This window comes from Coccinella septempunctata, chromosome 4 (assembly GCF_907165205.1).
Source record: "Coccinella septempunctata chromosome 4, icCocSept1.1, whole genome shotgun sequence".
In the NCBI taxonomy this organism is placed as follows: Eukaryota; Metazoa; Arthropoda; class Insecta; order Coleoptera; family Coccinellidae; genus Coccinella; species Coccinella septempunctata.
Genome location: NC_058192.1, coordinates 6482119 through 6509022, shown reverse-complemented (window position 1 = coordinate 6509022; position 26904 = coordinate 6482119). Strand labels below are relative to the sequence as shown.

At 37.9% G+C, this 26904-nt stretch overlaps 1 protein-coding gene across 10 annotated transcripts in view; it reads left to right on the top strand.

Annotated features, from left to right (window-relative positions):
* LOC123310662 (neural-cadherin) overlaps positions 1-26904 on the top strand; it is a 303888-nt gene that overhangs the window by 199287 nt on the left and 77697 nt on the right. The window contains exon 1 of one of the 10 annotated variants that reach the window (XM_044894226.1): positions 8690-8881. The exons of the other annotated variants lie outside the window; for them this stretch is intronic. Within the exon in view, the coding sequence (XP_044750161.1) occupies positions 8830-8881 (52 nt within the window). The 5' untranslated portion in view covers positions 8690-8829. Of the gene's footprint in view, positions 1-8689; positions 8882-26904 lie in introns of those variants that run through there. 10 annotated transcript variants of the gene reach the window in all.

Sequence of the window (26904 nt, the reverse complement as noted above, 5' to 3'; positions counted from 1 at the left end):
CGCTTCAGGTGAAAATTTTCAACAGTTTCAGCGAAATTTCATTTTCAAACCAGAACGAGAGCATTTCGTTGAGTCACAACCGCGGCTACCTAAAAATATATCACAATAAACCTTTGGTTATCGATTAAACCGATCGGTCCATTCTGTGGACCGGTTATCATGCACATCAAAGACTAATGCTGCACCATCTATAACAAAACACATTTTAGTCGTCCCATTGAACCGATTCGTCGCGGCATTGAAATTTATGTGTATACTATCACGCTCTTATCTTTTTTAATCAAGAGCTGTCGTTAGTGGAGAAAAATTGCCGAAGTTTGCCGGTGTCATAACCGTCAAAAGCTGTTATTAACCGATGTCGCGCAAAATAAAACTATTAATTTCGTCGTTAGTCTCGCTTTTACACAATAACCGGCATAATCCGATCGTTCGGTGGACAATAACTTGTGAACGTTCATCATAATTTGTTAGGGCTTAATTGCTGAATTAATTCTGAAGTAGGCCATTGACTCGTTTTGCATATCATACCCCAGTGCAACATTATTATTTATATTACATCACGATTAGTTTGATAACAAGTATTAGTTTTGGGATATCCACCACTGAACCTGTTGAGTATCATGTTAAACATAAAAATTCAAGGCTTATTTTCATGAGCAAAGTTCATCATATACTTCTAAATGTTGAGCATAAAATATTCAAGCAAAATTTATTAACTATCTCCTAAATTTCTGAAGAATACTCATTGAATCAACCCAATGATGGTAAAGGAGAAGAGGGAGATTAAAATTGTCAATATTCTCTCAAATTAGGTGTCCTCAACCAATGTTTGAATATTCAATGTACCAACGTATAAATTCCACGCTCGAGGAGCATGTATTCCAATGAGAAATGTGCAATTTGCAAAGTTTCGGTTTGATCAACCGAGTTCCAGTGTTGTAATAGAGAATTTCATACTTAATCTACTGTATTTCTACTATTGATTGCGACTGAAATATTTTGAAAGTGTATTTCTTTTCTAGGTGAGTTGGAGTTTCAATTCCACGCCAATAAAATGTTGACCATTACGTGAGTATGAATTTGAATTTATTATTGCAAGATGAAGAAGAGACTATCATCCTCATTCTCCGTTACTATAAATAGTCAGGTTGACTGAAGTTTATGAAATGCTTCCTACGTCGACAAGGAAACATGTAATTTTCGATGAAACTCTGAGAATGCAATTCATTAGGTATGCGACATTGAGGAGACTTTATAGAAGCTTTTATTACTAGCTTCCACGAGAATTACCTAGAATTGGGTAATATTGTTATTTTAAGCTCTCCGTTATCGGAAAATATCATCGACTAGATTAGACTGTTCTTGGACGATTTTTGGATTTTTCTGAGTTGAAAGTATACCATTTCTTGTTATAAGGAGTGGTTATTAATGAATCTATACGGGATATGGACACTATCCTCTAAATTTTTATTGAAAAAACCTTCAGAACAATGGGGCCTTGTCACGAATGAATCAACTATTATTTGCAAAGAATTTTTTAATGTTTGACTTTGACTTTTTGGTGTGCTCATATCGGGAACATACAATTTATTAGCCGGATCTTCAACATAGCACACCGTCTTTAGACTCTTTAGAAACCAGTATATAATATATATCGTCGTATATGTCATGAAAATACCGGGTGATTTTTAACAACAATGTTGCATCTTCTTGCAGAGTAGGAAGTCGTTATGCGTAACACGCTCACTTTGGAGAGCCAAAATGAGTTTCTCTTCGCTAACAGCTTGGTTCAATTCGCAGATAGTCCGAGCACTTTCTTTCAGGCCGTTTTTACCGCATGAAAAATCGGCAGTTTGCTCTGGACGTGAAACGGGGAAATGGCAGGTCCTCAATTTTCCTCTGACGTTCCATTAATTCCGGGAAACTCTTCCGAGTCGAGCAATTATTCGGAGAATAATAGAGAGTTATGAATCAATTATTTGTCATTATCTGGCGGGAAACGGTAATTATTCGGATAATGGCCCGGCAAATTAACTCTGGACATTGGATGCCTCTAAAGGATTTTTCGTTTCAGGAGTATTCTAACGTGTCCTGATTGAGGGCTGTCGGGAAGTGGAAGTTTCTTCATTTTCTCGTTTTCCGGGGCTTCGAAAGACGGTCCAACCATTCGATTCAGTTTACTAACGAAGTTATAAGGAATCGCTTTTTCACAGAAAGAAGAAAACTCATTTCATTTCGAAATATAGTTGATTTCATCATATTTCACGATATAACTCAGAACTCTGCACAGAATCACAACTTAACAAAGATTTAACTTGAAAACTGCCTGATTTCACGAAGGTTGATCAGGGAATCAGCGCTTGATTAAAGAATCCATATTAGTTTGTTTTCAGTCGATAGTCCATTCAAAATATATTTCTTTCATGAAATTATTATCCACATACGCCTGTTCCATGATTGCTTTTTGTTGCTCTTTCAATAAGTTCAGGAATGAAAAATTTCTACGGATTTCATTCTGGAAATCGTCGAATTGTTGAATTTCTGATCGAGCTATCAAAGTTTTATGAAATCCGCCGTATTGTTAGAGAAACTATTGGAACAGTTTGTTATTTCCATCGGCCATTGTTGACCCATGTCATTACAATGTCAGACGTAGTTCTGTTTGGCCAATTAGTTTTGTGTATGAATTACCAAATTATGAGTGAAGTGGTTAAAAATTTATTTCGCAGGAGCTCTTCTATTAGGCTTTTCAGGACGAGCCATTCATTCTAGGACTCTGTATGCTCTCAGCAGAATTTCGACTGTTCAAACCATAATAGGATTCTGTAAATAGGGGGTTGAATCATCAGAAACTAAGGAACGAATTCCTCTCACATCTGTTGACAGTCCCTATCTAATTTGTGTTTGTCCTGACCATAAACCTTCAGGTCTATCCAACTAGCACAAATTTATGTGTAATTATCATAACCACTTCGGGTTCTACATTGGGTTCAAGAGCATCCTGTTTTACGTCCTCTGTGTGGCTATGTTTAGGGGTGATGCGAGTTATAATGTCCATTCAAATAGAGGCATAAATTAAAGCAAGCTGAAATGCTGATCAATATAATCCAGTTCACTCTATGACTTCATGAAGGCTTCTTTTTCAAAGGATAGATTTTAATGAGTCAGTTATAACCTGGCCTCTATCTAACTATACATAATACATAATAACTATAGTCATGAAATTCTGCCTTTTCAATCTATACGAAAATATTCATGGTCCAATATCAACCATGTTAAAATAAATAATTCCATCGGTATTCATGGTGAAAAACAGCGTTTTGACGTATTTTGTGCGATGAATATTTTGAAATAATCGTTTGTGATTTGTGAATTGATTTGTTTCATTACCAGAAAAAACGATTCTTGTTATTTTACGCAACCGTCGGAAAATAAGGTTTGTTTGCTCAAAGCATGCAGCGACTACGCTATTATTGTGTGGCATTTATTGGCCTATTTATAACAGGAATATGAAATCAGTTCGTTTTCAATGAACTGGAGCAGAATTCTTGCGGAATTATCATTTATGATAAAGCTGAATTTCTGTCTAAAAAATAGCATTTTATACATTCATTAAAATCAATATTGAATCCCTTCTGAACCTTCATAATATATTCCAGTCAATTCATCTGCTTCTTCACTGAACTAACTACTACTTTAGGGAGGTTCCTTGGAAGCTTCTAAGATAAATCGAGGAGCCTGATGACAATATTATTGTTTAAGTTGTGTTTTCGCGGTTCAGAGAGATTTAATAATATATGCAAATTTTTCCTTATCTGGAGGGAATCATCTATACGGATATTAACTCAGGTGTGTGACGAATTGTTTCGTGTCAGTTACCTGATGTGCTTATATTTCCTAACTAACGGCTGCTAAGTTTCGGCACAAGATTGCCAAACTTCCGGTCCGAACTTTCCCGACTACGTGCTGATGAGACACGAGTCAGTTTATCCAAGTCTCAATTCCATGATTAATTGAAAGACTATTAGCATATTCCTAAGTCTCCGGAAGATGCTCTATGCAAATAATGCAGCCCGTCTCTTTCCAACTCTCATCGAATTCGTTATCATGTTCATCCAGGAAGGATTAGTCAGTAACGTATCTAACGTTTAAGGATCAGGGATTTTACCATCCAATCTGGATTGTCTTCCTCACGAGTATTTCATTTTCCAGTGACGACAACATTGTGGTTAGTTTATCCGGATTACTCCAATTTCTAATAACAATGAAATTCAAGAAGGATAGAGTGATTCATCCAGGATCCAGGTTCATTATGTATTGTTGTATCATGATCAGTAAGAAGAAATTTAAATAAAATGCCATATTCATCATATTTTGGCATCCAAATAACACAGAGAAAATCATAAGATTCTGTTTCTAGTTTAATTATGAAGTTTCATCTAGTATCGGCCACATCAATTCAACTATTTGACAGGGACTCGGTTTGCCAGAATGAAATCAAATCAATCAATTTGCTGATCCCTAGGTCAAGCTTTGTGAAAGAAGGCAGCAGTCGAACTATTATTATATCGACTCAAATATGTAGTATAATTTTTGTATTATAATAAATTCATTTTATTCAGGAGCGAATATGTGAGGTAGAATTTGGCAGAATTAATGAAGAGCTGTTAAAAATTTGCATCTGCCTCGAAAATAAGATCGCTTTCCTTCGAAGTATGATACTTCTATCATATTGATTGTCTAACCGAAGTTTTGTTTCTAATTCGGTGTTGTGAAACTTTGAAATTCAGTCCCTTTTTTGATGGATACTATTACGAACCTGAGAATCAATATGAAATACGATATTCACTATGTTTGCCTTCGAATGAAATAAATCGCAAAAAAACATGATATGGAACTCATCGCCCCAAGTACAGAGGACCTGCGGAAATTGAAATATTCGCTTTCATTGTAACTGGGACGTGATCGAATTTATGGAATTAAAAGCAGTGTTGGCACGATTGAAATTGCGATAATCCCTAAGTTATCACATCAATCTGGTTGCATAATACCTACATAATCCACATATATGCGTTTTGAATGAGATTAATTCTTTTCGCTCAGAGCAGAAGGGGTAGATATACATTAATTTAAAGCCATACCACGATCTAACAGCGTATCAGCGAAATACAATTAAGCTGCAACAAAGGGTTGCTGTTGCTGATGATGAATAACCATGAAAACAAACCACTAAGATAAAACCTATCCTTGTTCGGAAGTAATCTGGTTTGAAAGCAGATTTCGTGCATCTCGATGCAAATTTCTCGATTAAGGGCGGTTTCACATTTCCGTATGTGTGGTTTCCGCACCCTTTTATACTGTTTTCATCGCCTTATTCGATGAATAATCTGAAAAATGTTGCCATAATCTTGAATACGAATCATGTGGCATGTTTATCGGGTCCCTTTGCAGAAAGATGTTGAAGCTGTGTGTGATCATGCTGTAGACGTCATTCTTGTCAGTAAAGAGCATCATTTGGTCCACAATACCCTAGAAAATAGGACTCAAAGCATAGATAATGAAGAAATATCTGTTAGTTATGAATTATATTGAATGAAAATTGATACAATGATGAAAAAAAAAGATGGATTGTTCTGGAAGATGAATTTCATCACGAGAGCAAAAGTTCTGGTTTCTACTACCCATTCCTTCGTCAAAATATCTCTACGAGGCGCATTTAACAGTTCTACAAGTTAAGAACATAATACCGTTAGAGGGACATCGCTTGAAGGCGAATCTTCACCGGCGCCAATGGGGTAACTCTAACTTGATTAATTCAGTATTATAATCCACTATGCTCTAGTTAATTCGGACTTGTAGAACGAATTGTGAGGGGATTGGATTCGGAAGTTTTCAGAAATTGGATAATACGATTCGGGGCAAACGACTGGGCCGTTGTAGGTAATTAACTCTTTTGGGTAAAGGGGAATGTTTGAATTCTAATTCGAAATCTTTGGCTGTACCGTGAGTGCCGCTGGAGGAGTTGTCCTAGATGAAAACCTTTTTTGTTAGTCGCTCTCCTGTGTCTTTGTGAATTATTTAGGAGTTTTTTTACGTTCTTTGATACCTTGGAGTGGAGACGCTTTCATTCAAGTCTTTCGCTTATTCGTTTCGATAGAACGTTGAATTGCCTTTCATATAAATTAGAGACACTGAGCTCATTCTGTATGCATTTTACCGTACCTTACAACTCGAAGTGCCTTACGAAAAATTCTGGAAAAATCTTGCAATTTGAGGTGTACAATACTCGCGTATTGCATTCGCTTGTATTTCACATTTTTTAGAATGAAATTTATCATGTTTGAAGTCTTTCTATGATACTTGAAAGCGATATGCATCTGGCCAAATTGAATCCATACAATTTCGATTTATGTTGCTCAATTACTTCAAGCTATATTTTCAAGTCATGCAATGACTAGAATAAGAGGACAGAGACTGTCTGTGAAGAGGACTTCAATTTCGTTACTGGAGACACCTCACTTTCTAATTGCCAATGCAGAGCTACTTTCAAGCAGTCCTTCAAGTGCAAGTTGTAAAACGGAGGAGGTAATTTTATCATTTAGATGTCTTTATTGCAGGTGAAGAAGATTCGAATAGGGATCATGATTATTAACACAATTACCAAGAATGAAATGGGTACATGTTGAACAGATATAGTTCAACTTAAGAAGGAGACAATTTTCATGTTTAATTCAGATAATATACGGTTGTTGGAATTCCCACTGGCTCAACGTCGATGTTCATCAAAGGGGTTGAATCCCATTCATCCCATTACGTGTGGTTTCTGTTAATTCCGAACCTGTCAATATCACTCAATGATGTCTTTCTTAGAGCTGCGGTTTAGACTAGGTGAATTGACTTTGACATTGCAAAAAAAGAATCTTTACTTGTACATACTCGAACTTGTCAGATATTCATACAGATGGTTAATCTTGGTGTTGCAAACGTGTTGATCCATTAGTCTGACACTAATCAGGGGGTTTTTCTAAATCCGACAGTTTGAAGATGCTTATAATGCATTTTTTCCCCCTTCCTGTACCTCTTATCCTTTTTGTATTCATAATGAAAGACCTTCAAACACATATCAGCCTGGAGAATGAAACTCTAGAACAGGTCGAGCAGTTCAAATACTTGGGAAGCTTCATAAATATTAGGGCTAACCTAGACACGAAAATACACAACCGTATCAATTCGGCATCACGGGTATTCTGGAAGCTAAAGTTCAGAGTATTTCAAAATCACGACCTCAATCTAAAGACCAAGACAGCTGTTTACAAAGCAGTCGTGCTCCCAACGCTTCTTTACGGAAGTGAAAGCTGGACGCCCTACTTGCGACATATTAAGCACCTTGAACAAACGCAACAACGTCATCTAACACAGATAATGCACATCCACAAAGTTTCGAATGCAGAAGTCTTGCAACGCGCGAATTGTACAACAATTCAGACTCAAGTAACAAGGGCCCGACTCAGATGGATCGGTCACATTCTGAGGATGCAAGACACAAGACTCCTCAAAATAGCTCTGTATGGCGAATTGACAGAGGGAGCCCGGAAATCAGGAGGCCAGTATAAGCGGTTTAAGGATATACTACATCAATCCCTAAAATCAGTTAATGCCAATCATAACTGGGAACAACTAGCGCTAGACAGGTCACGGTGGTGATCTATGGTGCACAGTTATAATGGAAACTCGAGAAGAATACAGCGGCGGCCAGATCTGGTTGGTGACTATCCATGCCCGGAAGTGGAAGGATCTGTAGGTCACAGTCACAGGAGGGCACACAGTCGCAATTAGCCCTAAGAAATTATAAGTCTGTTCTTTTTTTGTGTCTACTTGTAGATTTATTCCCGGTATCGGCATACAGCAATGAATGAATGAATCCTTTTTGTATCCATAATGAAAGTTGCGGACAATAAAATCGTATGCAACTTTTATCTGACGCAATTTCAAATACGCTAAGCCGTTTTCGAACTATAGGGTGAATCCCTGTCTAATGTACATTAATCGCCAAATAGCTCATAAACGTTTGGACGTAGATAAAATTGCTTCGGATGAAATTTGTAGAAAATATTGTGCCCTTCAACTAAGATGAAACGAATATATACTTTTCAACATGTAATTAACCACAAATGTCTTAATCTGACACGCTCGAGTATGTACAATTTTTTTCACTATTCTGACAGGCTGTCCTAGACAATTCCTCCTATGTAGGGGTCTTATTTTTGGTTGAGGTACTTTACAGGGTCCAAGGTATTTCCCCTCATATTAATCTGGCACGCTGAAGTAAATCTCCCTCTTGGGCTCTCCAACTTTAATGCTTTCCAAAATGTTTTCACATGCTATCTTGATATTTCAGATTGATGCCACTACTGTGGCAGGGATTTTGTTCAGTTTCCAACCCTGTATCCCCCCTTCCCACAGAAGGTCTTCATAATTCGATTTATGCCGGCGCAAATTCGCACTCGTGAATTTTTCAGTATCGTATCATCGTGTGAAAAAGTGGCGGCGACGTCCCAACGCCTAACGTCGACCTCCGACTTTAATTCGACAATTAATAATAGATGCGTTGGTGCTGGAAGTGCTGCGCCGCCGCCCGCGACCGTCTCTCGCGCTCTACAGCCGGGGAATTTGACGGTTCCACCGCCGCCTCCTCAGTGCAAGTCGCGCTGTGTCCGAAAATCCCCGTTGACGCGAGTGTCTGTAGCGCGCGGTGCGTTTGTTGTGTCTGTCGCCGCTTTGAAGTTGCCTCGATCTGAGCCATTGTGCGATGTGAGTTAAGGGCAGGTGATGGTGGATCCCCTCAAGGTCTTCTGGGTGTTGACCAACAGCACTTATCTGGGTGAGCTGATGGTCCGTGGTGTCACCATGGTCTAGTGGCCAAAAAACTTTTTTAAGAATCGAATTTTTACTGTTACAGGGTGTAGGTAGATGAATGATTTCGCGAAAAATAAGGGGTGATTTCTCGTCAAAAATAGTGTGGGGTCTTCCTTATGATTTTTTTATTTCGAGCTGCCTCTGCTTAGATACAGCTCCCCAGAGAATCAATTTTATATTTTTGATAGCTTGAATCATTTTGAAAGAATAATGTCACTTGTAATTTATTACTTAAAGTAATGGTTTTTGTGGAAAAATGATTTATCAACAGGTATGTAGCATGAATTGTGTATAGGCTGGAATTATCTTCGAACATATATTTACCTAGTGGGCAGATATCATGTTGACATTATAACACCACCAAAATTGGTTGGACTGCCTTCTTGCTTCTACAGAATGTCTGCCCAATTTCATTCCTGTGTGTTTTCCATAAAGAAAATTTCCTTCATATGCCAAGGGGCAATATCCAAGAAGGATCTGCTAAAAAATATTTCAAAGAACCACACTATTTGACAAGGCAACACCCCTTTCATTTTTTCGCAACTACTCATTTACACTCCGTATGTAAATAACTAAAATTCATTTCGAACTCCTTGCATTTCACTCTATAGTGGTGTGAATTTTTTAACGAATTTATTTAAATGAAAATCGGTGGTGTAGAAAAAAAGAAAAAAAATGGAGATATTTGTAACACCCACGATTTGAGGAACTTTCAGTGTTGAATTATTAACCTCACTGCTAATACATTTTTGCGTTTACCTTAACTGCTTAAACTCGGTTTTCTATATGAATTTCACATGATTTTGTTCATTATGGAATGTGACACAAAGTCAACAGTGTTCTTGTTTGTCTTAATATTTTTCCCTCTAGTACCAGTTGTATCGATGCCACTTTAGAATCAATTAATCATAAAATTCTTCAGTTTTGTTAAATCATTTTTCGATTTCATATCCATGACTTCATAAACCGAACAGGCTACAACCTTTTATTGTTGGCTACACATAAATTTTTACCATTTTACAGGAATTCAATGTATTCGCGAAAAAAAGTGTTGAGCATATAAATTTGAAATAATGAACACATTTATCATTGACAATTGAGACAAAGAATAAAGTTGAAAAGTTTTCTATTGGTTTCTTTGAAATTTTGATTAACCTGCTATTGTAGATTTCATAAGAGATCGTTTTTTTTTATTATACGAATTTTGCTGGATACTGCAAAAAATTTCAGAAGTACTCTTCATTGGAAGTTTAAGAATTCATTACAAGATAATGAAAAATTGGGAAGCGAAAAAAACTGAAAAAGCATGCAAAATGATTTTCAAGCGCTATAATATCATTTTTGAAGCCACCAACTTTGTACTATCCATTATAATTCTATACTCGGGGATAGCAATAGTGTAATTTCTTCATTTACCAAATAACAGCATAAATCAACCAGAAACAACCGATAAAATAAAAACTGCTTACTCCGCTACATATAAATGAACCTATCTCGAAGTTCCATCTTCCATTTAGACATCTGCCGAATAAGTGTCTGTGTTCCCGAAATGTTTTATAACCTTGGCAAAAGTTGACTCCAACATCCCCTGCCGTTCTACCCCCGTTTCGAAAACAAACGTTGTCCCAAATTGAGGCCCCATTCAAATTAGTTGGGAAGAAAATCAATCAGGGAACCGAGAAAACAATATTGGAAGTTCACAATCGAACCCAATTTTTCACGGGGATAATCAGTGGCGCTCACGAACTTCTCAAATTTACCCAACACGCAGAAGTTTCATTTCGTCGATGAGAGCAAATAACTCCTTCCCTTATTGACACCGAATAGGACTTGTCTGCTTCGTGCCGGGAATCAGGGATGGCTTTTCGAAAGATTTCAGTTCGTGGTTGTGGTGAGATATTCCATCGGTGGTCTTTTTCAAGCTGTCTACGAGACTTGGCGAACGTTTTATTGCTTCACCCTGTACACGTTGCGATAGAAATGCGATTTTTATTCCAGTCGAAGGGGGACCAAACAGTAACACTGAATTTTCATTTTGTGAAATGTTCGTCGAATGCTCTGTAGGGCGAAGGAATGGACAATGCTTTTTTAACATGACTGCTCAAAATCTTTCGAATATACCGGGTGTAAAATAATAGTTGAGATGATTCATTGTCAAAAAATAGTGCTAACATCATGTAGAATGAAGCAAATTCGATATTTCATCCAGCTATCAAACGCTCTTTAGGCTGTAAACACAATATACACATAAAACTTACCATTGACGTTTCAAATTTGAGTCCTTCGAGAAAATCCTCACAAATCCTGTTCATCGCAGTTTGTGAATCGCTGTTCTGGAAGAGTAGCAACAATTTGCAAGGAGATATCTGTATATTTCTACCATTTTCTAATGACGAACAGTTCAGAAGAATTAAATTCAGATATAGTGACTGTATCTTCGGAAACTTTGAATTCCCTACATAATTATCTTAGTCTTTCATGCGTGTTTTCTTGCTGTGATGTGAACATCCCCAAGAATCCAGCCTCATTCATCAGAAACCAACGTAACATCAAAGAAATGCGACTTTTTAACAGGTAGACAAAGTGGAAACGGAGGAATGTTCTGGAAGAAAATATAAAAGGCAAAGGTTTTCCCGGAGAAGAGAAGATTCATATCTGCGGCAGCAGTTTGGAAAGTCATTATCTTAGTGAGCTGGCCTCAACCACATGCTGGTAATTGCTCATTAGAGTTAATATAGCTGGCAGTTTCCGCGGCTTATTGTTTGCCTAATTGGAAAGTGCAATTTGGATGCCAATTGTTGAAACATCGTGATCTGTTGCGATATGTTATAGAACGTAGAATTTACACAGGAGGTAATCAAAGTTGCATGTCGTGATGAGGGATTTTGAATAATTGGTGGCGCCTGAAAATATTTCAAATGAGCCTTGATAATCTTTTCATTCCTATTGAAAGATAAAGTTGATTAACTGTTTTTTGTTTACAAATCCCTTTCGATGCAATCACTGGCAACTAATTTTTTGACGAACAAAACTGTTGGTAACGGTTTTTGAGGATAATTTTTCAAGTTACGTAGCGTGAGTCGTATAGGCTTAAATAAGCTTCGAACTCAAATTCAACTAGTAGGCGGATATCATGCTGACTGACATCACCACCACCAACATTTTCTTGATTGCTTTCTCGCTCCCATAGAATGTCTGCTAAATTTCACTTCCATCAGTTTTCTGGTTTCTATATAAAAATTGCTTTTCAGGTGCGAACTTAAAAAACTATTCTTTCACACCCTGTATATATTGTTATAGGTATCCGCATATCTGTAATCCACAAACCGATTTGAATCTCATTACAAGCTGGAGCAGTCAAAATTTTTTGTGATTCATGATTAGTATGTGTAGCTTTGGATTTTCATCAAAGAAGAACAATTTTATGTTATTTAATGGCGATTTCCTCTCAATATGATCAAAATGATGCATAATTATTCAGAAATATCCAAAAGAAGTAAATATAGAAGTATTGAAGCTTCGAACATCCTGTCTCAAAGACATTTGCTTAGTAATAATAATAATAGCTAAACTATAAAACAAATTGAATGCCGAGAATATGAACACATACTCTGGTGAGTATCAAAAAGGCAATCGAGCTTTTCAAGTTCATCACAATGGTAACATGTTGATGGTGCAAATAACGACGCATTTGACGCCCACGTTTCGTGTTGAGCTTTGAACCTTTTTCAACTGGAATTGAATTTTTGTAGGTAACGAATAGAAAAAAGGTTCAAAGGGTTGTCTTTCAGTAGCATACCGAATTTTTTTGTATTCATCATATGACCAACTATTCGATTTTTTTCTATACGGTGTTCCAGATCCACGTGTGTGTATCCGCTTAACACACAGCTTAGACCGTTTTGTAAAATTAACTTCGTGCCAGATTACAACTAGTTGGGGAGCCGAAGAGCGAAATTCTGGATTTACTCGAGCGTGTCACCTGACTCACCTGTAGAGTACCCCTACCAAAAATTAGACCTGTATATAGGGGGAATAGTCTAGGACAGCCTGTCAGAATAGTAAAAAAAAACGATCATTGTACAAACTCGAGCGTGTCAGATTAAGATATATGTGGTCAATTACTGGTTAAAAAGTATATAATATTAATCTGACCATTTAAGCGTGTCGAAAATGTGTGGGAGGGCGCAAAAGTTGCAAAAAAAAGTCACGTGTACTTTCTCAATGATTCAAGAATAACGGACACAATATAATCTGACAGTTTAAGCAAGCCGAAACAATAAAAATTGGCCATAAAGGTCACAAAAATCAGTTTTTTTGAAATATCTCCTTACCTGGGTTTCAAATCTTTTTCGTATTCATTATAAAAGTTGTAAAGCATAGCATTTTCTACAAATTTTGTCCCAAGCAATTTTTTCTACGTTCTAACGTTTTTGAGATATATGGCAATGAATGCGAGGTGTTTAGCGATCCATGCTGAAGCGAAAATTAACTCGTTGGAAAATAGTACATTCTAAGGTTCAGTCACAGACAACACTAAAATTTTCGTGACTAATTTCGAAATTGTCTTCAAAGAAATACCTTGTCATTTTGACAATTGGATGATTGTAGATTAGACTGGGATTCTACATTCACCTTGCCCTTTCGTATGTGTGGCTAAGCTTCTCTCCCTTATTGCCTTCTAACTCGAGAACGGTTAAGAGTATGTAAAATTGCTTCAGACAAAAGTTGTGTAGAATTTTATTATCTACAACTTTCATAATGAATACAAAAACGATTAGAGGTACAGGCAGGGAAATATTCGAAAAAAAGAATTTTTATCATCTTCAAAGTGTCAGATTAATGGGTCAACACGTTTAAAACACCGCGATTTAACAGTCTCTATAAAAATCTGACACGCTCGAGCACTTACAAGTAACGATTTTTTTTTACATTCTCAAAGGACCGCTGTGACCTTGCGTCACTTAAAAATTGTCAGTCCCTTGAAAAGTAGCTTCCTTTGGGTCTAATTAACATATCCTCCAAAAATCTGACAAGCTGGAATTTTTTTTTTCAACTCTTCCGTACTGTCAGTCCCACCGCGCAAACTATCAGATAAGCATGAATTCATTATCAGAGACGCGTAGGGCATATACAGTATCTTAATCTGACACGCTCGAGAATATACACCTGACGATTTTTTTTACATCTTTGAGACCCTGCAGACGCTTTCCCCACCGCTGAAAATGCATACATCATAGAACCTTTTTTTCTTTCTACCATCTAATCCTCAAAATCCACTAGGTCTCCACGACGCTCGAGTAAATCCCGATTTAACATCTTCGGCTCCCCAACTTGAAGTTAGCCTATAGAAATGGACGTAAATGAACTTATTCTCGAGTAAATCCGTCTTAATTCGTGATATTTCACCATTCGAACGGGGCGTTTGCGGCTTAAGAACTTCTCGAAGATAACAAAATTGTGTATGGCGAAAACTATCGCTTTCCAAATTCGCGAAATGTAATTAGAACGGGAATGAACTTCCAGTGGAAACCCAACGCGCGCCGTCTCAGATTGAATAAGGGATTACCCATTTCCATCTCCTTCAGGAAGATCCTGAATTGTGTCTTGCCTTCCTGAGATTCTGAGATGAATGGCGCGAGGGTGACAAAATTGAACCTTGGGGCGGATTTCTCATCTTCGTGAATCGGCGATATGAGGTTGGTAGTGTGTCCACGCTAAAGGGGTTATCTTCGATACCATACCGCAAAACCGTATTCTTGAATTATGCGGTCCTAACGCCTACATGTTTGAATTTATGATCCTGAACGAACAATGGGGGAATATCACAATGGATGCTGAGTAGTTTCGTCCCAAATATGTCGAGCGTGGCTGAGAATTTCCGATATTTGCTTGGAACGTGTTGTCCCCAAGATCTTAGTTAATTTAGAACTGATAAAACCTTAAACTGGTCAACGAAAAGAGACATTCGCTATAGAGAACTCATCAGATCCATCAAAAAATGACTAATGAAGGTAGTAAGATGATGACATTTCATGGAACGTATATTTGAAGCTCGTGATATTGATAAGCCAGAGGTTTGTAATTCTCGTCATAATTTTCTTTTTATAGTCATGAAATCTGTCAACTAGGATCGATGTCTCGGAGAGAATAAATATTGGCAAATTGAGTTGGGGAATTATAAACGTCTGTTCATGTAGAATTTGAAGGATTTCACGTCTGAATTCAAATCATGCACAATATGTAATCAATCAACGAATGGTTATACTTAGGTTGTGGCTTTTGAATATGGACTGAATAGCGAAAGATTGAATAACACGACAACCTTTAACGTCTTTTGTAATTAAGTGAGCTTATGAGGGTTGTTGCTCTCTATTGCTCCTATTGAGATGAAATGCTTGGTACGAAAGAAGGATTTATTGGGTAATCGAACTACATATAGTAATAAAAAGGCTCGAATGCTAAGACATTCATCTCAACGGTTTTGTCATCTTAGTTCTCGCAGTTGTTTTATTATCATCGATATATTTCTTCGTTTCATGTCAAGATCTTTTATATTGCTACTAACTATTCCACAGATCTACTGGTGTATTCGCAGTGTTGTACTAAACATAGGGAGTACAAATTAGTATAGTCCGTTTTTTACGATGAAAAATGCTTTTGTTTCAGAGCAAAATGATTGAACATTCAAAGGGTTTGACTTACATTTTTATCGAGTAATGCCTTCAATTCTTCGAGTTTTTTTTGTCTTGAAAGAGGACTGACTTCAACGCTGATCAATCTTGAAAAGTCGCTCGTATTCCTTACAATCTACATGGATATGTAGATTTGTCCATTTGACATATTCATCCCAGTAAAAAACAAGGATTTTGTGTGGAATTCGAAGCGATATTGAATTAATGTTATGGGCTGAATCATAATTTATCTCAACTTGTTATGGCCTGACGGGAATACGGCTTAATATATTTAATCCATATTTTTCCTGAAACCTTCCTCATAATATGTAGAAGGTTAAATAAAACAAGGCTGTGTATTAGCGCCTTCAATGTTCAATATTTTCGCCATAGCTGTCTCGATAATTGCTGACATGAGTATGCCTGTAAGAGGAGTTCGAATAAGATTCAGATTTGATGGAGGCCTATTTAACCTGAAGCGCCTCAGAGCAAAAACCCGTTCAAAGTTTATCACGGAACTCCAATATGCAGACGACTGCGCACTTATCGCTAGCAGCCCAGAGGATCTACAGATAATGCTGGACACCTATAAACATATACACGAAGCTTTAGGCCTTAGACTCAATATCGACAAAACCAAAATCCTGGTAAGTCCCCCAGAAAGCCTTCAAACACTTATCAGCCTGGAGAATGAAACCCTAGAACAGGTCGAGCAGTTCAAATACCTGGGAAGCTTCATAAATACTAGGGTTAACCCAGACACGGAAACACACAACCGTATCAATGCGGCATCAAGGGCATTCTGGAAGTTTAAGGTCGGCCAAGACAGCTGTTTACAAAACTGTCGTCCTGCCAACGCTTCTTTACGGAAGCGAAATCTGGAAGCCCTATAGGCGACAAATTAAACAGCTTGAACAAACGCAACAATGTCATCTAAGACAGATAATGCACATCAGATGGTTCCACAAAGTTTCGAATGCAGAAGTCTTGCAACGCGCGAGTTGTACAACAATTGAGACTCAAGTAACGAGGGCCCGACTCAGATGGAGCGGCCACATTCTGAGGATGTAAGACACAAGACTCCACAAAATAGCTCTGTATGACGAATTGACAGAGGGAGCCCGGAAACCAGGAGGCCAGTATAAGCGGTTTAGGGATACACTACATCAATCCCTGAAGTCAATTAATGCCAATCATAACTGGGAACAACTAGCGTTAGGCAGGTCACAGTGGAGGTCAATGGTGCACAGTTATAATGGAGACTCGAGAAGAATACAGCGGCGGCCAGATCTGGTTGGTGACTATCCATGCCCGGAGTGTGGAAGGATCTGTAGGTCACGGTTGGGTCTCTTCAGTCATAGAATGAGAAGGTTAAAAGAAGAAGGCATTGGAAAAATAACCTGGGTAACTCGGAGAACTAAGAAAACTAAACGAAATTTGAAATTCGCGCTCTCACTTGAGAAATGATAGTAATAATAAAAGTTCAAGCCATTTTTTCTGAACTAATTTGTTCTCCCAATACTACGTGATTAAGGCCCGGTACTTTCACGTGCGAATAAATAAATTTATTCGCATGTATTAAGTCTTATTCGTAAGATTAGTAAAAATGCAGTCTTTTCACTTTCAGATAGTGTTATTCATCGAATAAATCTGTCATTGAAACTTAATTAGAAGAGTTTATTTGTCATAGATCGAATATCGGTACGTCATTATTCGTTGAATAAAATTTATTCGAAGGTGAAAGTACCAGGCCTAAAACTGATTTGCCAAACTAGTAAGAGCTGCATCATATAGCAGCCAAACCTGATCGGTTTGCCCTTCAAAGTATCCATATAATTTGAAATTACGAACACCCACCAAAACGCCCCGCATCAATCAGCTCGTCCTAGCAACTATATCGCTACATCGCCCATCCATTGTTATATATTCCTGATAAACACCGCTGATGGTCTATATATAAGCCGCAGTTCAATATCTGAATCCCCATATCGGGATGTTTGTGCGGCGCAGTGGCAGGGCTACGTGTTGTAGCAGAAATTTATGTCGTTAGCTGACTGTGTCGCCGCCGGATAAAACAGCAGCGGGGTGACGATTTTTATTGGGCATCATAGAAACAATTACTATCCTACGGGAGATATATGAATTCGGTCATCCGGCTATGGTGAGTGTTAGGCTATGGGTCTTTCGCGGTCTTTTTATCCGTTAATAAAACATGAATTTCTTCCATGGCGTTGTTGGCGCCTCGCCAGCTGGGCTTTTATATTATCGCGGCCTTGCAGTTACGTCAGTATTAAATGATTGTTGTTTGAGGAGAAAAATTTATGGTTATGAAGGTTATTCCTGGTTGATGTCTGGAAACTAACCTATTAAAGTGGCATAGAAATATTTTTGGTGTGACATTACGCGCACCGTTAATTCTGAACATATCCAGATCTCTGGGCTTCATTACAATGTTCAGTGTCTGATTTGGTAATGAAACTTCAGGTTCAAAATATTTTATTACTCAACATATTCTCCTCTTAATTGGATACATTTATTACAGCGAACCTGCAACGTCTCTAGAACTTTCAAAAAAAATGTTTCTTCTTGCTATGAAAACCAGACCTCCACAGCTTTTATTACCTCCTCGTTGGAAGAAAATTCACGACTTTTCAAACTTTTTTTCAGTTGAGGAAAGAGATGATAGTCGGATGGAGCCAAATCTGGTGAATAAGGGGAGTGTTCTATCAATTCAATTAATTTTTTCCCGTAGAGTGGTCAATAATGTCGAATAGTAATCACCGGTAATTGTTCTACCCTCATCCAGAAAATCAATCATGATTACTCAATGGCAGTCCCAAAAACTGAAGCAAGAGCTTTTCCAGCAGATTTTTGGGCACGAAACTTCTTAAGTCTTGGAGAACCAGAGTGTCGCCATTCCATCGATTGTTGCTTTGTTTCTGGATCGTAGAAATGTACCCAAGTCTCATCCATAGTAACAATTCGGAAGTCTACATCGTTTTCAAATCGAGCACAGATCGAACGCGATGCTTCTACCCTTGCACGCTTCTAGTCAACATTCAAACATTTGGGGATCCATTTTGCAGCAATTTTGATGTCTAAATTGAAGTGAACTTTATGATGCACGAGTTCGTATGAAATATTCAGTGCTTCAGATATCCGTTTCAGCTCAATTCGACGGTCTGATAGAATCATGTCATGAACTGCATGGTTATTTTCGGGGACTGACAAAGAAACTGGCCTTCCTGATCGGTTATCATCTTCAATGGGAAATTTACCTCTTTTGAAGCTTGTAGTCCAATTTTTCACTGTCGCATACCAAGGAAATTGATTACCAAGGGTATTAAGCATATCTTCATAAATCTGCTTACCTCTTAACCCTTCTAAATAGAGGTACTTGATGATGCCTCGATTCTCCAATTTTTCGATTTTCACAATTTCGGCGGACATCTTCTTTCTTTTAATTTATTGCGTAACTCTGGTTCACTTTTTTGACCTCAAACTTCACACTGACACTTCTAATGAGTTAGTGTCTATTGCTATGGTAACGCAATATTTCTTTTATGCATGGAACTGGTCTAGGCTAACTAGATATCAATACATCCCCGTACAATTCCCCCTAAATTGACCAATCCAAACCATTTTATCGCTCATTCCTGGGAAAGAGAGCGATATAATAATATAATTTTCAAGATAGGTTGAGAGTCCGAATAAGCCGGTGATTATATTTCCGAGTGGAATTCGCTCAATGGTTGTGGAGTTATAGGTTTTCGAATATTTTTCCAATCCAATTAAATTGAAACTTAGTATATAGCTGTGAAGTACTGAAATTCATGTTAATTCTAACCAAAAGTACCTCTTCTTGATTTTGAATTGCATACTGTTGAATATCATTCGTTCCAAGTTGCTTTCTCGCATTTCGCTATGAAGTCCAAGTCGATTCCCCCTCGAATACATTCGACTTGAAATTCCAGTGGCGCTCGAGAGCGTCTAACGTTACTGCCATACAATTTACCCAACGCCAAATTGCATCCATCAGGACGGTTTCGAAGAATGCCCCCCAACCCAACAAATCCCTCGCGGACCGTCCCATTAAAATTTCCGCCCTGGCATCTTGCCCCCATACAGAACGATTAACTGCCGCCCAAATTCGAGAAGACATCGGGACACAGGGCGAATTCTAAAAACCTACGCGTTGCTCTCCGTGCGCTAGCAACCGGCAAGAAAATCGGTTTTTACTGTTGAAATTAATAGCGCCGCGGAAGTTTGAAAGAGAGAGAATGACGAATGGTCCCTATTCGCCGAGCGGAAAAAATCTGGGCATGCCGGGCCGTATGGAATCGGGCCGATTTATAGCCCCAATTTCGCTGAAAACATTTCGACTGATATTAAATTTCGCTACGGAGTGACCAGATTTGAAAGCGACGGCATCACTTCTTCGCGAGTATTCCTCCGTTTTTTGACTACTATTTCACCCTCCTGTGTCAGTTGTACAAATGAAACGTGGTAAAAAATTTCAATTTATCTCTGAGAAGTGAGGCCCTTCTTCTACGTGGGGTAACTCCAATGCAGGTCTTGTGGACCGTTGTTCATCCACTTGTAGTTGCGAACTCTCACACCCTGATACACGCCAACAGAGATTCCACAAGTCGACAGAGATGATCTCACTCTCGCCATAAGAATATGGCATGTCCTCAACTCTTTAAGGCTACCACAAGTGAACAGAATATGTTCAACAGTCAATAATTAATGCGTGCTTGTTATGAATCAGCGAAGAAACTCCCAGAGAGGCTGAAACATATAGGGTGACAATTTGAAAACTTGCCAGTCCAATTATGTCACGACAAGGATGATTTTAGAGGAAATGCCGGAACAGGTCAATTTCTATTCGTAGGGGGACATATTTTGAGCAGAATTGTAAGCCGAAATCTCCTCAACCCTAGGTGTAGGAGCTATCACCCCTAAATTCTCAATAGGGAATGGGGGGTGAGCTATACCTCAATTGAAAGATCACTCGACCCTCTGCATAAGTACTATGGTTTGCAAATTTTTTTTGAGTCCTTGAAATAGTTACAGGGGCTGACAATTTGAAAACTTGCCAGGCCGATTAGGTCTCGACAAGGATGTTTTCAGAGAAAATGCCTCAGCAGGTCAATTTCTATTCGTAGGGGGACATATTTTGAGCAGAATTGTAAGCCGAAATCTCCTCAACCTTAAGTGTAGAGGCTATCACCCCTAAATTGTTAATAGGGAATAGGGGGTGAGATTTATCTCAATTGAAAGATCACTTGACCCTCTACATGAATACTATGGTTTGAAAATTTTCATTGAGTCCTTGAAGTACTTACAGGGGCTGACAATTTGAAAACTTGCCAGAACAATTATATCTCGACAAGGATATTTTCAAAGAAAAAGCAGGAACAATTTTTATTCGGAGGGAGACATGTTTCTAGCAGATTTGTGAGCCAAAATATCCTCAATCTTAGGTGTAGGGGTTGTCCCCCTTAAATTCTCAATAAGGAATAGAGGGTGAGCTATACCTCAATTGGAAGACAATAGTGTTATGTAGGGGGACATATCGTCTTCCAATTGAGGTTTAGCTCACCCTCTATTCCCTATGAATAATTTAGAGATGATAGGCCCTACACCTAGGTTTGAAGAGATTTCGGCTTAAAATTTTGCTCAAAATATGTCCCCCTCCCATTAAAAATTGACCTGTTCCGGTTTTTTCTTTGAAAACATCCTTGTCGAGACAAAATTGGCCTGGCAAGTTTTCAAATTGTCACCTTCTTTAACTACTTCAAGGAATCAATAAAATTTGCGAACCATATTAGAGGGACAAGTGATCTTTCAATTGAGATAAATCTCACCCCCTATTCCCTTTTAAGAATTTAGGGGTGATAACCCCTACACCTAGGGTTGAGGAGATTTCGGCTTACAATTATGCTCAAAATATGTCCCCCTCCGAATAAAAATTTACCTGTTGAGGCATTTTCTCTGCACATCCTTGCCGCGACATAATTGGCCTGGCAAGTTTTTAAATTGTCACCCTGTATATACACGAACTGTTGACCCGTTTTGGGATTATAGTCCCTCATCGGTACAGTGCAGTGTAACACATCTCAACCGGAGGATGGTGTCTTTAAGCGAGAAAGGAGGCGCGCATGAGGGATATTTTTCAATCATCATCACGACACGCCACCTGTCCAACCAAGACTGAACCAAGCCTTACTTTCTGGGTAGCATCCTACACCCATCCATGACTCCCAAACAATACCCCATGACCTGCAGTCAACGAAAGTTGACTGAAATTAAAGAAAATGGGACTTGCTGATTGTTCCTCGTTAGTGCAGAAGTACAAATGAAACCCTCCTGCAATCTCTCAGCCAATAGTTGTACAACTAAAAAATTTCCTTCGTCTCACTGCGACACCCAGAATATGCTCAGAGTGAAATCTGAATGAAAATTTCTTAAGTAGCACGGGTACAAATAAATCCATCTACAAGTACAATTAAAAAACAAACATCAAAGAACGGTTTTAGAGGTCAACTTTTAAATAGGGATCAGATTTTAGTGGCCGGTTTTTTCTACCGAGGAGTGTGAATATCACTGATATTGGATTCAAAAGATTCAAACTTTCCCATAAATGTCGAAAATCCAGGTAATAACTTTCGAGGACGAAATACCACGAATTACAGACTTTTTCCATTATAACATCGAACTACGCTTCTACTCTTACCCACAGATCAAAACATCATCTCTACGTTCCGAAAAAGGCTCATCTTACACCAATCTTCGCCGTTCTGCGTAATAGGCGCTCTTTAGGGTCGCAGCAAATTGTAGTTGAACACATTAAGGACAAAAATTCAATTGAGAAAGCTATCAAACAGGAACTCGGATTAGTTTCGAACTCTTGCTGTCTTCACAAGGCACAAAGGAAACGAATAATAGGGAATCTTTCCCCGAAGGGGACAAAAAACTTCAACAGTGTTTTCTTGGCGTGTGTAAGGTTTCTTTCTCATTGCTCTTTTCTTGTGAGGAATATAGAACATTATTAGAGTCGCGACAAGAAGAAAAATGAGATCGGATCGAATCAATTGGAACGGAAGACGTTGATACAGAATCTTCGTGGAATAATATGATTTCATGTTTGTCATTTAACCCCACTAGAAATTTAACCCACTTCAATGTTTTTCCAGAGAAGGGAAAACGCTCACCAACCTCCCATTAGTAAGGTTCACAGAAAGCTCTAAAGGAGGTAGTCGCTTTGGAATTTATGAAATTTAACATCCGTCGAGAAAAAACTGCAGAAGTAAGAGCAGAATCTTGTCTACTAATTATCAGATTAAATTTTTTCTCATGGAAAATACTGTACGTATTCATCTTGGGGCTTTATGAGATTCTGGAGTCCATTTTTTATTGAAGAATAGAAAGAGTGGTACTTTGACGTCAATTAAATGAATGGATGAAAGAAAGCACTATTGATCAATGTGCATCACAAAAAAACCCTTATTTTCAAGGAAGGTAGAATTTTAAAGTAGGTACATTATAATTACACTGTAAGGGAAATATAATTGAAAATATTGAAGTTAGGTCGAACCATATTCTATTTCATACCATTTTATGAACTATTTTAAGAGCTGCTAAGGGATGACGAATTTTTGTAAAAAGTTTCAATTAAGGATGGAATCTTCTTCCCCGAAGGATATTCTGAAATATTATTTTTCTATCATAAATCGGAATTGCAGGTTGAAGAAAAAACAGAACGACAGTTGATCCGGAAGCATCAGGTTTCTGTCGATTTTTCCTATGCCAAGAATAGAATATTATCAAAGAGATCTGGTGCCTATCGGATCATAAATCCTCTTCGATATTGCACTAATGGTCGTGCTATTAGGTAGATCCGGTCAGATCAAGATCCTTCTTATCCTCTGTTTCCATAGCACTCGAAGTTAAAGCCCGTATTTTTGCACTAGGTACATATACATGTTTACATATTACGAGTTCATCTGAGTATGTAGGATTTACATGAAATTAGCTTCTTTTCGTATTATATTAGTAGTAGTATATTTTCGTGACTGTGGTTTCTGAAAGGCAAGCAACCCACTAGTGGAGATTTCGCTTTTCATTTACCTACCATTTTTTTCCTTTCCACGCAGATAAAACACGTAGTCTGATGATTTCGTGACTGGAATGAAATACGCGTTGGCGGAAATATATATTTCGCGAAATTAGGCTTCAGGCTCCGTGTTGCATTCATATTTCTAGCAGAGTCTGGATTTTCCACACTCCACACAATCTTTCCCATTACACAGGCGGAAGATAGTTTCATGTGTTCCATCGAAAAAGAGTAGGTGCTGACCGTGGTTTGGGTCTGATTTGGCCACAAGTAACACTCCGATGGAAAAAGCTTGGAATTGATGGACCCTAAGCGTTTTTCGTCGGATTGTAAGTTGTGTTGCTCTGATAAGGTCAAATGAAACCGAACTTTGGTCCGCATCTACTCTTCTTCGATGGAACGTCGTCCCTTTCGTTGCCTCACGATGACAAATTGGCTAATTCGATTCAGATCGTAACTCTTGTTGATATTCATATCAGCGGTTGCTATGGGTCTGAATTAGTTCTTATTTTTGTATTCATTGCCTCACTGTTATATCATTATCTCTCTTTTCTTCCTTATACCTTTATTTTATTTATTTCTCTATTATATCTCTATTGTATTTTTTGGCTTAATGTTGCCATTTCAGGCATGTTAACCGTATGTAGTCACCTAATTTAATAAATCAGTACATATACAGAACTTTTTTTTCATTTCCCTTTATTATTATTTCATGTAAGCAAATTATCTGCTTCATTTTTGTCCAGACTGTCATGGAGGTACCTATCTCAAACCCACAGAAGCATGGTGTGAAAAGAAAACCCATAAGTTTGTCTTATTTCTCGTTCCAACTTTTCTTATGTATTCCGCGAAGTTTTCGCTTCTTCGGCAAAAACGCAAAACACCAGGGTTATCACGAAAAGAGGAGGAAATCTAGCGCATATTTTTCCCGCTGTCGCGTACAGAACAAATGATAAATTAAATTTTTATTCGCCTATGAAATTCAATGTGTGTTGCCTGTCCAGGGCACTTCTCTTGAATTATATTGCCGGTTCAGCGAAAAAACGGAGCTGATTCGAATAAGAATTCATGGACGCTTATCTTAGAGATCTTCAGGTGACATTCCAGATCCTAAGTTTTTCGTTTTCACCGAAGGATTTGAAATATTGGACCATTTTTCTGGTATATATGAGGTAATTTTTTGAGATGTGTTGTTACATGGATAATTCCAAGATACACTCAACTTAAATTCGAATGCCCAAGGGACATTTTGTTGTCCGAGCACATATGCCTGAATCGTATTCAAATGCGTTGCAATAAAACGTCATAGAACCAAAATGTTCTCCTTCTGCGCCGTCGGATTCAAATTGCTGACCGCATCATCCTGTGCTCCTTGAGGTTCCTTATTCGATTACGGAAAGGACACCATAGAATTCTCTGATTGCTCGGAATTACTCTGCCCGAAATTCAATGGCTACATTCTGCCAACTGTCAACTGCATGATAACAGTGGCCGGAGCAGCCAATACCTCGAATTGGAGGGCATGAATGCTTTTAATATGGTCCAGTTTCAGATATTTCGGACTTGGTTTCGTGAGTTATCTTTTGAATAGAGCTCGAGGAACCGAATATCTTTGGCTTTATTGATATGCAAATTCCCCTATTAGCTTGGAATATTAAATTCGAACATAAATAGGAAGGGGAGAGACCGAACTAATCGATATTCTCTGTTCTTCATCGAAACTCACTTTTGATCACAAATACCTCTATTGCATTCCCCATCAAATTGGCGCAGAAATTTGGCTTGGAAGTGTCATGCAGTGATGCTGTTTATGTGTAAACCACACCCTTATTAACCCTTTTAGGCCCAAATTAAAAAATTTCATTCAAAATAAACTCATATTTTGAGGTCGAGAATACATGAAATTCAATATATTTCATTGAATATCTATTTGCAATTTTTTTAAATGGTGGTTTCTACATGTAACGACCAGGACTCAACTTATAATACAAGTAATATTATTATCTCTTGTGGAAGGCAAAAAAACAGTTTTTTCTGTCACCTAAGCAAAGACCAACTTTACACTCTGTACAGCGCCATTTTGCAGAACTTTTGCAACCCAATCCAAGAGGAAGCCTTTGACTTACCACTGTTGCAGCTGTTTTGAGATGTAACCATAGGGACGCATGGAATATATATTATTAGAGGTGGTTTCATAGTGAAACCACTAGGACTGAAAGGGTTAATAATTTTACATTATAAGCATGCGTGAACGAATAATTTTTGGCTATTCAAGATTTGTCGATTGCACATATATTTTCCAAATACAAACTCGTCATAGCTCAATATAATGAATATTTGAATTCCTTGCTGCATAAATAAAAGTGAGAAACTTCAATTCTTCTGATGCTGTAGAAAATAGAAGATAGTTTCGCTTGTTTCCTTTTGGTGTCAAATAATTCAGTGATAACAACATATATCTAGTTCAAATATTTCGAGAATTATATGTCACATCTATAACACCATGTAGGGAGATTTAAATCGATCAGGTTGAAACCCTTGATTTGCATATATATTGGAGCGCTCATTAGTGTTTTTGCTGACTGCTTTGAAACGGTAAATTACGTTAAAACGACCATTAAACGCTTTTTCTTTCATTGTTTGACATGAAACGTCCGGCATTACCTACAGAATTCTAAATGGATCAGTGGAAGCGCTTGATGTCAACAAAATTAATGATTTGAAAGAGGTGCTCAGTCGGAAAGTTTTAAAGGGTCAATTTAGTTCTTGAATGATTGAAGAAGAGTATCTACTAGAACCCTGAAATTCTCGACGTGTAGATCAGTCATAGTATGAAATACAAGGTTAGACCTACCTGATATTTATTTATTTCGTTATTTAGTTTATATCTATACTAATAAATAAATTTGTAGTGTTTATCACTGACTTCTTCTGAGTTGTGTGTGTTATTTGCACGTTATCAATCTGAATTTGAGCATAAATAGTGTAGGTAGGTACTTCATGTGAAAATCGAGTTGCAATGAATTTCCCGATTCCAGGAAATATCGGGAAATGACTATCATGCTTATGATTATTGGGGTGTGAGCGATTTCGTGATTAGGTTCAGCCAATTGTTTGAAATCGAACCATCAGTGCGAATATTTTGTTCCGCATGGTCCATTGTTGATTCGGGTTGAAATATCCCGATTGAAGTCA